General features: G+C 30.5%; 1 protein-coding gene across 3 annotated transcripts in view; it reads left to right on the top strand.

The window, feature by feature from the left end:
• LOC140674802 (PHD finger protein 14) overlaps window positions 1-12,641 on the top strand; it is a 39,631-nt gene that overhangs the window by 21,340 nt on the left and 5,650 nt on the right. For 2 of the 3 annotated variants that reach the window (XM_072908591.1, XM_072908590.1), the window contains one exon: window positions 10,828-11,151. In XM_072908591.1, the coding sequence (XP_072764692.1) occupies window positions 11,109-11,151 (43 nt within the window). In that variant the 5' untranslated portion in view covers window positions 10,828-11,108. Of the gene's footprint in view, window positions 1-10,827; window positions 11,152-12,447; window positions 12,638-12,641 lie in introns of those variants that run through there. The other variant, XM_072908592.1, reaches the window with a different exon arrangement.

Below are 12,641 nucleotides of genomic sequence, written 5' to 3'. Positions count from 1 at the left end.
ATTCATATCTTATACAAGGAATATCATTTTATATATACAATTAATACAAAGAAAATTTATTATATCAAGAGAATTATATCACTTATTATAACATTGAATACCTAAAACGCTCGTATTGTAACGAAATAACTGTCAATGTAAATTACAATTTATAAAATAAAATCTTTTCAAAATTTATTTATTAAATTGCTGACACATTTAAAGTATTGTCCTCCATCTATTCACATGATATGTTTGTCATTTCAACTTTAATATAATATTGTCTAGACTGAGAGTTTTGACAAGTTACACTTCACATAAATTATTTTTATATAATTCAACTTGGAAATCTCTGCTTTTTTCATCTCTCTGTTCCGATTCGCGGAGTCGATGATGCGGCTATTCGAGAGCGCGTCGGCCCTTTAAATCAAAAGTTCTTCATCGACATTCCGATCGAGTGGACACGAAAGCGCGGAAAGAGCTGCTCGATTATTCTCATTTCGTTCTGCCGCCATCACTTTAATGGCGTTGTTTCGTATCGGACGTAGGCCTTTGTGTGGAATATCGAATAGCGATGCTTTGAGTCGTTTCAGGCTAAAAAGTTTCTCATCGACATAACGTTCCGAAATATCGATGATAATTTTTTTTTCAATATTATCGATAGGATATATCCTTACAACAGAATATTATAAACGTTTTCTCTCTTCTAAAAGAGATTACGATTTCATTCGCAGTATTATATGAATTTTCCAGGATTTTAGTACAATTTATATAGAGTTTTGGTTCTTCTATATTGTATCGAAAAGAAGTTCTAGAATTCCTGATATGGTTTAAAAAATTAATAACTATATGTAAAAAAATAAAAGTGAAAATCTGAAGATATATATTAAAAATATGATGTAAAATATGGTAAAAATGTAACTCACATTTTTTCGGTATATATAAAAACTGGCATTTTTTTTATTTCAATCAGAGTTTGACTTGAACTATTGTATAATATTTTTCTATAAAATACTCGAGAATATTATCTCAAACATCTTAAATGCCAGGTTGCTCGGAAGTTTTCATTTGAAAACTGAAAAAACTCCAGGACGTTTATTATTTTCATTTTTATGAAATATTAGTTGTCAGAACTGTTCTCTTCAAAATGCTTCAAAAATTTTAGAACTTTTTATAAGAATGCCAAACTTTTATCAATTATATTAAAATCTTGAAGACGAGATATTAATTTCACAGAGATCATTGTTCTAAACCGACACCAATATATTCTCAATATAATAACTAATTTTCTTTTTTACTTATTTACAAATATTATCTTCTCTTATTAACATTTTATTTTTCTTTAGTTAGTAAAAAGCACATTCGAAAAAATGTGGATATACAAAAGTACATGAATATTTTTTTATTTATCATATGTCATTCGTTTTTATTATGCAATTTTTATTTTCGCTTCTATAAATATTAAGAAGAGAACAATTGTATTTATTGAATATATACATGTGGCGCAGGCAATGTAACGTGATTTCTGCTGAAACTGCTACTCTTGTATTGGGCACGTTGTGAAAATTGCTCAAAAGCCTGTGTTTTGTGGTTTGAAAAGTTATCCATCACCACGCACACTAAAAACTATAAATTCCGTTTCGATGGGCGGCCATTGAAACTGTAGCGCATTCGAGCGATGTCGCCCGTAGCGTCATGTTTGCATGCGCAACATCGCTTCTAACTGGTCAAAAAACACATTGCCTCTGTCTATTTGAAATATTTTAATCGGACAGTGCCGAAGACAAAGGATCTACGCGTCAAAAAATCATTTTTCAATTCGCTCATCTCAAAGCGAATGTCCAATCACCGCTGCGAGAAATACTGACCATCGTTTTTTCGCGATATCATATCAGCTTTTGTAAACTATGTAGAACAAGCCGTTGATTCGTGAACAAATTTCGGGAAAAAGCTTTCAAATTCTCATAACAATATTTTTCAATAATCAAAGAATTTTAAATATCTATACGATTAAAGAGATCTGTTGTACGTTTTGTTGTAGAATGTAAAATAAAAATTTTTACAGAATAGCTAAATACTGTAGTATCATAAAATATTATAAATGATCAAAAGCTAGTATTTTCAATAATGAATAAATACATTTTTGGACTGTGTAATTCTTAATTGCTTTGTCCATAATTTTTTATCGATTGCCTAAATTTTATCGTTTGTTCGATAAAAGTGCATAGCAAATGCATTAGTGAAAAAAAATTCATAATTCGAAGAATTTTTAGAATTATTGATAATATGGTGAAATATGTGAGGAGAACGATATCGATAGAAGGAATCTGGCGAAATTCTTGAGCTCGTAATAAACTCTTATAGTTTCCATATAAAGCTAATGAATATTCTCCGCCGAGGGATCAAAGGCGGAGCCTTTATGTTGCCCATAAACCATCCACGAAAGTTATCAACGTTGTTTTCAACAAGAATGCATAATAACCAAGTAATATAAATTATCTCACAAAAGTGAGAGCACGCAATAATTTACATAGTGATTTGTCGACATTAGTGATACGACTGTACGATTTTATCGGACTTTTTTTCCGTGACTGACAACACAACGTTACGAATATAAATTACGAATGCATACAAAAATACAAAAATATCAAAAAAGTTTAAAATATGTATTATGTACATTTAATCTAACATAAAATATGCAATCGAGATATCTGCGTATACTAGTCGATAATACCGAAGTGTGACTTCCGTTTTCCCCTGGCCACGATCTGACACGTATGACCCCACGGCGAGTCCACTTTGCAATTAACGAACTTATAATTAGCGTACGACGCTGACAACTTTCCTCAGTTCGGATTACGGTCCTTCCTGTCAGCGACAAACGCGTGTTAGCGTGTTACTTTGTTGACAGTGTCAGATAATAATTGTGCTCTAGCGTACACGCTTATATAATATGTACTTGACCAAGCTTCCGGTTCTTATCGTCGTGTTAATGGGAGATGAACGGAACAATATGCGTATTTTCGTTTATCAAGCGTGTTGTGTTCTTTTATTAAAATATAATAAATGCTGTAATCGGAAAGCGATGTGAGATTTATATTTATCGAATGACCAATATTTTGTGGTGACTGGCGTCATTTAATAAAATGAAATATCAATGTAAGAATTACAAGTTATTCGGAATATCAAACGGAATAAAGTAATTATTCGTTTAAAATAAAACATGAACGAAGAGAGAGAGAGAGAGAGAGAGAGAGAGAGAGAGAGAGAGAGAGAGAGAGATGAAATTGAATTTTAACTTATTTTATTCCGTTTCATATTTGTTTTATATATGTCCAGAATACATGTGTCATTTAAAGCTTCAAATAAAAATTTTTGCGACTGAGATTTTTCAATAATAAAAAAATAATAGATACGAAACAGACATATATATATTCTTACAATATTCATAGTGAATTATTTACTGCAATATGAAAAATAAACACGCTAAGAAACGTGTACTTTGAGCAAAGTGCATGAAGCCATAGCACAGTTATTTCAAGAGTAGTTAAGTCTTAACAACTTATGCCTTTTTTTTCATCTTCAAAAGAACCGATAAATAGTGACTTGAATGCAAATTACGATAAATTAATAAAAAAATTAAAAATAATAATTTATGTCCAAGAACTAAAAAAATTAAGCATCTAAAGAGAAAGAAAATGTAGATATCAATTAGACATCAGTTAAAAAAGTATAATGCTTGAGAATAGAAAAAGAGAAATATCAAAAATTTGTATGAGCTATAAAATTCTACTACAAGTATATATTTTCTGGAATATCCGATATTTTGTTACAACTATAACATTTCATAACCGTTATCGTAACGCTGCACGCCGAAAATAGTCATTTTATTACTTTGAGTTCGTACATCGATTAGAAATATTGAAGCAACTGTTTGTACACATGTATTCCATATTTCATGTACCGTGTGTAATAATTTTAACCAAATTTTTGGAAAATGCAATAAAGTTTTAGGATTATCCGTTTTTAAGATTATTGCACTTGCGCTATTTCATAAACACGTCCATAGGTGTTCAATAATGTAAGATATTTCAGAAAAATCCAAACATACGAAAATGTAAACAGATAAAAAATATATGCAGCTAAAATTTTCTTAGATGTTTTTTAAGTCAACGGTGCCTGGACGGATATCATATTTTAATTGATCTCGCAGTAAGCGAATCTGCGACTTTAGATTATCCTCGGATTTTTCAATTATTTAAGAATCTAAATATCCACAAACTTTCTCGGCGAGTTTCTAGAAACAGCCGCTGCTGTCGAAACAAATTACGAAATAATTTCGCTACCGAAGTTCAGCTAGCGGATAGGTCCATTTGCTGCAGCGGCGCCGCGCGTTTCGATCTCGAACGATGGCGCAGCTTGGCCATTCTTTCTCGTTTCGTCGGCGACGGCGGAGTCAGCGTGTTCGTTAAGACGCTCGGCAGGAATCCCGTCGCTGATTGCGAAGTCTAATTATAATTTCCGGAGGTCTCGGGTAATTAGCATCCAACAGCTGCAACGGGCAACGTTGCACGACTGCACATCTTATTATATCGTCTTTTGTCGTGCGAGCGAGCGATTCGAACGTGAAGAACGTCCACGTCCCGAGAATACCCGTGCTCCTTTACGTTTCTAGGTTTTCTCGTTCGTAACAATTCATGACCGATAATTTATTAATGAAGTTGCAACGTCTAACAAAAACGCCGGAGAAGGAATAAATGGAGAAAAATATGACTCTCTCTATTAAGTGTCATTATTCTGATGAAAATTTTATAGCTATCACGCTGTCGATACGCGAAAAAAAAAACGGTAAACGTTTTGCAGATAATGCAAAAATTAATTTATTTATTATAATTTTATGCATTTTATATGACGATTTATATTATGTGAGTTACGCAATTTACATCGACATAACCGATTGTCCATTTTAATTTAAGACTTTATGAAAATACAGAATAAAATTAATAAAATAAATGTTTAAATAATTTTCAAATTTCGGGGTAGTAAATGACAATATAATATTATTAAAGTCTCGCATGTTTCAAATTTCATTTAATCATTTTTGGCACAAACAACATTATCTACTTTTTTCATGTTGGAATATTTTCGAATCTTTGTATCTTTGAATGCTAAATCTATTAATATTAATATAAGTTTTATAAAGTTAAGTAAATCAGTAACAGTAAAGTTTTTATTCTTACAATTATTTATATTTAGATCTCTTACGCCTTTTTGTTTATTTTCGAAATTTATGGGTTTTCAATTTCTATTCAATCCTTTCTAAAAATTAGATGTTGCAAACTACTCGTGTGAAAGTTTAAAATACAATCTTTTTAGATTTTTAAAGCGTTTTATCTTGATATTTTCTTTAAATTTTAATAATTTTATTTACTAGCAAAATTATACTCAAATCTTTGGGAAAAAAATGTATATTTTCGTCTGATTTAATTATATATGGAAATCAAATAAATTTTTGACATTTTAGAGTTAAATAATAGAACTCTGGTTAAAATCGGTATCAAGTTCTCTCTTGGGCATTTATATATGAACATTTGACTATATTCTGAACAAGCATTGATCTCATAAAGGGTTCCATTAGTAGACCATTAAGCTCTCGTATGTTGTACTGTCTGTTCTAGCGGAAATGACGTCATAGGTACATAAACGCGACGCACCTACAGCTTTTGCAACGTTCGATGCCTTTAATCGAGCATCAAAATCGTACGTGAAAACCGGTAAAATTGCGGCCAACATGCGGAAGGTGCTCCATGAAACATTCATAACTTCCGGCGCAGGTTGCGGTCGCCATCCTGCGACAAGACGCGCGCGTGTATGCGTGATATGTTTGATCGTGCCGGTGAACGTTGTATGAGAGAGACTGTCACCAGTTCCGGGCTAACATCAATTTCAATCTAGAGTCGCTTCACTCGACTACCTAGCAATGAAATCGAATGTACTAGTTTTACGAGATCATTCGGGTACATGGAGGTCGTAAGGTCAAGTCGGTCCTCAAAGTACGTTAATGTAATATATCCATATATCCCACGTGCGTACGTATTTTATCACCTACGTATATGATATGATATATACGAGTATGTAATTTATTAATAAACTCGGGAACGTGATATAAAAATGATAATGTCTAAAAAAATCCAGGTTTAAGAAACTAAAAGCAAATTATTATAAAAAAAATTAAGTAATTTAAATATAAAAGAATTAAAATAACTTGTAATTTGGAAATTATACGAATGTGCGAGGATTTAATAACATTAATGAAATTGATAATGAAATATTCAAGTATTCGGATAGCATTAGCATTTAATGTCTAAAGATTTTGTCAGAGAGAATCAAATAATTTATTCCAAAATTAAATATTCAATTTAAACGATTAATTTATGATTTATTGTAAAATACTGTTTTCAGACCATTTTGACAATTGATTTCTGCTATAGGTACCCGATATATCTCGCTTAAAATCCTCTGTCACAGCAAAGTTCCCTTTTCCTTCTCGATAACTTAATGAAGGGTCGATTATTTCCAAACGATTCGCTGCCCTAACACGCGTATTTCTGACAGATGGTGTAGCGATAAAATTACATTTCGTCTTCTTGGAAATCTGATGAGGGAGCGATTACTTCTAGGCTGACTCTAAACCCGAATTTAACCTTCCCTTCGTATGCGTTCAGCGATAATAAAATTACACTCCGTTTTCTCGCAAATGCAGGGAAATTCAACGAAGGTATGATTATTTCCAATCCATCAGCGGTTGCGAATATTGATGGTGTTTCGCACACCGGCAAGATATCGGCGAGTCCGAGAAACTCGATAATCAATTTGCATTCAATAATCCACGATCGCGCGTTAAGACGGATGTATTCGGCGAAACCGGCATCTCGGGGACTCAGAACTACCGGCCCGGAAATCGGCATGCGGATTAGACGCTTTGTCCTCGCCACAGCGGTGGCCTCGATCTATGCCGGTCTAGGATTCCCGGTTTGCTTATGAATGGTTCATGCCGAGTTAACGTGCACCTACCTACATACGTATCTATACTCTCCGCGTATTCAACCGCGCATGAATGTTTTACCCGATGCGGAAATTACAGGGAACGCCCTACACGAACGATCGAATACGAGGGCGAAGCTTGAGAGACCTAAGGATCTTAGTATTTGACGACCTAACAAAAGAGAGAAATACGAAGATAAAATATTTAATATTTAATCCTAAATATATAAACATTTTTTTATTTCAGTCGAAAGCTTCAAAGATTCAATTAATTTACGGATCTTGAAAAACAAAAATATACTAAAATGTATATACATATTTATATAACATATATGAATATAAAGAGTTTTTCTGAAAATTATTAAGAATTAAAACCAATTTATTTTAACCGTTATTTTGAAATTTTTTAAATTTCAAAGTAATTATTATTAATTTCAGATTTAACTATTACGACAATATGACATGGCTATATGAAAATATTCCATAATTTAAAGAAAGAAAATTTAGGTGACAAACATACAAGGATTTGATAATGTATCCGATAGTATGTGTACAACAATAATATATGTATATAATAATTGATATTGTAGTTTTATTTACTTATTTGTATTTTATATTCAAATTTTATTATGTTTATTTAACTTGTTATTCTATGCATGTTTACGTGAAATAATTTTATTTAATTGTTAACGCTACTATTAGAGATAGCTTTTTTATGTAGAAAATATATATTATTTTTAATTATTTTTAATTAGTTTAATTGTTGAAAATATATATTATTTTTAATATCTGCAGAGAAACGTGCATAAAGTATTTTTATATATAAAAGTCAGTAATAATAAAATATATATTTCAAAAAGCATATATAATTAGCATATATAATCTTATTAATTAGCATATATTATTAGTTTAACATTTCAGATATTTATTTTCATAATTTCCCTTTTCGTTCAACTGTAAGGACATGTTATATAACATTTTAAGAAAGTAACTATGTTATGAAGTATGCAAGCTGTTTTTTTAATAAAAATAATATATTTTTAAAAAGAATAATATTAGTTATTATTTTATAATAGTAGAGGTAAAAAATTTTTCATACAAAAATATGATAAAAAGAGAGAATTATCAATTTAAATATACTAGTTAAATAAATTATTTATCATAATAATAAGGGTAAAACATCTCAGTGCAAAAAGTTAAATTATTTATATCGATTATAGTTAAAACCTCCGAGATTATTCATCGAAACGGAATTGAGCGGGAAAAATAACGCTGCCTGAGGGAAAAAAGTGAGAAAGAAAGAGAGAGAGAGAGAGAGAAAGAAATATATATATAAATTTCCAATATTCATATTTTCTATACATACGTTTTATATGATTATTTAATAATTCGTACATCTTATATGTGAAAAATACATGATATTGCAAATACAATATGGTCGATTAAATTTATAATGTAAAGGGTTCTATCTTTTTTGCTGCAGTATTACACATATATAGACACCCGATGATTAATGAATATTATAATGCATAAGAATTCATTTTACACTTATTTCATAAATGCAACAATAAAAATTATTGCTTCTCAATAATTTTATCATATAGATAGACATATCTTTTGTACGAAGACATATCTTTCCAGCTCAATTCACAACTTTGCATTATGCATGTGTATAAATATTATAAAAGCTATACATGCTCACCTACCTCGGAAGTATAAGTCGTAGGTCGATGTAAATGGGTATTTCAGGACTATGTCTCCATTTGGGCCGTTCTCAGTTACGAGGAAGAAGACATTTGATCGTCACCAGCACGTTCTTTCACACAATTCTCGTCGAGAAACTTTACACTCGTTTCACCTTTCGTAAACGCGCGAATCAAAATGGCAGCTTTCGATTTGTCCCGAGGTGGTCCCATCGCCTGTAAAAAATTAGAGACATTAATTAGTAGCAATATTATATATATATATATATATATACATTTTTTAAAAATTATTTATTTCTCTTAACGTAGTATAAAATATGTAAGATATATTTTCACCTCGAATTCTCCATGGGATACAACTCGAAACTATGCACTTGAACGTACGCGCGTAGGAAAAGATATACGATACGCGTACCTGCCCGTTTAACCGAGGAATGCAATCTCGCGCTACGTGACGTAAATTGACATTCGCGAGCCAAATCGCGTCCTCACCGAGACTCATTTTACCGTTTTAATTTAATTCACCGACGAATAAAACGCGTAGCAAGGAAATATGCCTACACTCTTGCGTAATTTTAATCGCGATACTTGCCGCGCGTCCTTCCCGTCGCGACCGTTCCAACTCGAATGACAGTTTTTCGGCGCCAAAATTTAGAACAGTTAACTTCGGTCCGCATCGATCGCCGCTCGCGATGTATCGATGATCATGAAAATGCTCTTTTATATTCTCACGAACCGACATATATATTTACAATCTAAAAAATCTCTTTAAAATATTATAAAGAACGTTGAATTACTTACACATACACATACATTTAGAATTTCATTAAATATATCGACCACTGAATGTATTTATATATAGGAAAAGAAATAAACCTGCATATTTAGCCAAGGAAACGTAATCTCGCGCTACGCGACGTAAATTAACATGCGCGAGTCAAATCATGATTGCCTTTCCATTCGTCTTGCTTTGTTGCTCGATATAAAAACTTTATGATAATAAAAATGTTTTTTACTATATATTTATATGTGTATTGATAATGAGAAATATATTTAATACATATATTTATATAAAGAGAGAGAGAGAGAGAGAAAGAGAGAGAGATTAAAGAGAAAAATATTTTTTACTATAATCACTTTTTCGAATAAATTTTTATATTTTAATTTGGGATATTAAGTCGGATGCAAATATATTTCGAGCGAAATGTGATCTTTATTCTCGAATAATAAATATGCTGTTTTTAATGTAGATTTTAAATGGATTACGTATTTGCATAATGCATGTCGGTGAAAAAAAGTACTAACCTGTTTATCTGCATTTGCGGTTTTCTCAAGTCAAACCGGAGTCACCTGTAAACTCAAACAAGTTATTTCTTTTATTTTTAGCTCAGTAAAACGTATGAGAGAATCGATCATGCGTTTAATCTTACTTTTTTTTTTTTTTTTTTCACTGAGAAATTTCACGTCCTGCGTTCTTCGCGACCGAATTTGAATGGTACTTTCGTGACGCTCGGTTACCTTCACCGCCCTTCGGCTAACTAGGGGAGTACTTTGCCCGCGCGATTTAAAAGCGTCATATTGACCGTTATTGTAACTCGACAGTAGTTACTCTTGTGAATATTTATAAAAGAAAGAAATCTTTAGATATTAATAGATAATATGATCTTTAATTATTGTTTAGATAGATAATTATGTATTATACTATTATCGAAAGTTATTCTGAATGTACTAGGTGTATATTTCTTTATTTCAAATATATATATATATATATTTTATAATAAAAAATTGAACAATGAATCAATATTTACACTATTAAATACAAAGTACATACAATCCCTAATGAATTAACTGATAATGCGAAAGCATTTTTGCAAGAAATAAAAATGACAAAACCAGTTATATAAATTTAGTAGTAAAAATAGCGATCCTTAATCATTTGAAAATTAATCAAATCCAAATTCAGATTTTTACATTGAAAAAAACTCTGTATTTCAATTCGCGACAGTAAAACTGTAATGATTAATAAGATGCATATTATTTTATCGAACATTTATCTACGGGACATACATTACTAACATTAACTTGTTTTACTGTGTATTAGAACTTGAACTTCCCGCGGAAGGACCTCGTAAATACATCATCGTACATCAGCGCCACATCGTACATGCACGGACGCCGTGTAGACAGGACGACACCGGACGGTAAAATAATTCGCTTCTTCGTCAAAATCATTCAATATTTTTGCGAATTTCCATCTACTCGACCTAATAAAGTCCTCCAGACAGCGATCGGGACGTGTTCGGGTATAATAATCATCCCAAAGGAAACCGACAAGCTCTACTTCTCGTCCTATTCCGCGAATAGGATTCGCGGCGGCGAAGAATGTCGCAGGAAGACGACGTCGGATTTTTGTACAAAACAATGAGTAAGTTTATGACATAATTTATAAATGATTCAGTCTATTAGTCGCGTGATAAGATACGAAGAGTTCGCGTCATTCACTCATTCATGAAAGACTTGAGACTACAGAGTTTTGCGAATACGAACGATATTTGTCGATTGTAGATAGCAAACAATTATGAGAAAAATCAGTAATTTTTAATTTTTTTCACTTTGCATTTTTTATTTTTTCCATATTTAAATATCGAAAATGCCGATTCTAAATTATTTTAATTTTTCTAGTAACAACAATTTAATAATAGAAAAATTATTTTATGCGTGTACACAAAATTTAGGTATTTAAATTAAATATTGAATATGTCAAAATACAATATTTATATGTATAATTTTCTGTCTCTCTAAGCCTCCTTTAAAATTACAATATAATATAGGAATATAACAGATATTAATATAATTATTTATAGAGCAAATAATTCACAATGTTCATGCATTAATTAAATAATAATTAATTCTGTATATATTTTATTCACAACTTCTGCAGTAATTTCATAATAGTATGATAATTATGATAATAACATTGAGTAACAGTATAATAATATTGAAAAATTAACAAATATTTATAAGATAAATATATCTCACATTTGTAAATATAATTTTCTAACAAAATTATATGTATATGGAAATTTTCAGTATAATATAATTATTTATCTAATGTATATATGTATGTATTTTATATTTTTATTCAACAGTTATTCAATGTTATAATCATAACTATCATACTAGATATATCTTTTACAAATGTGATAATTTATCTGTAGAAAATTATGTGTGAATATTTTATATTTAATATAATTATTTCTCTAAAATATATTGTTTTACTTTTTTATCATTTATATTGTGCTATCATTTCCTGCTATTATTATAACTATCATATTATCATGAAATTTCTGCAGAAATTACTGCAGAAGGTTGTGCAGATATTATGAACAATATTAATTATTATTTGATTAATGCATGTATTATTGCATTATGAATTTTACTTATCCTATAATTGTATTAATATGTATTGTATTTATGTACTACATTGTGTTTATTGTACTGTAATTTTGAAGTCTGTCAATTATTTTATAATTGTAACAATCAAATCTATCATTAATTTATGTATATCAGCAAATACAACCTAACAATAACCAATTTGTGTCTTTTGTGAATACATGATAATATCGTGATAATAATCAACTATTTTATTATTATTGTAACTTCATTTATTGACACATAAAATTAACCTAACATGTTACCGGTAACGTAACCGCCCGCGTACATAGATACGTGTGTGTGTTGCAAGTGACGTTCTTGATGTGTAGAGTATATATGGGAAGCCTTTAAAATTGTTATAATGTTCCAATGTGTTAGGAATTTTATACGAAAACAGTAATTGATAATTCGTGCTATAGAAAAATATTCAGATTTTAAAATTGCGAAAGATATTGAAAATATTATGACTAGCACATGTAT

This window comes from Anoplolepis gracilipes, chromosome 16 (genome assembly GCF_047496725.1).
Source record: "Anoplolepis gracilipes chromosome 16, ASM4749672v1, whole genome shotgun sequence".
NCBI lineage: Eukaryota > Metazoa > Arthropoda > Insecta > Hymenoptera > Formicidae > Anoplolepis > Anoplolepis gracilipes.
Note: the sequence above shows the minus strand (reverse complement) of the source record. Positions and strands in the feature narration are given on the sequence as shown.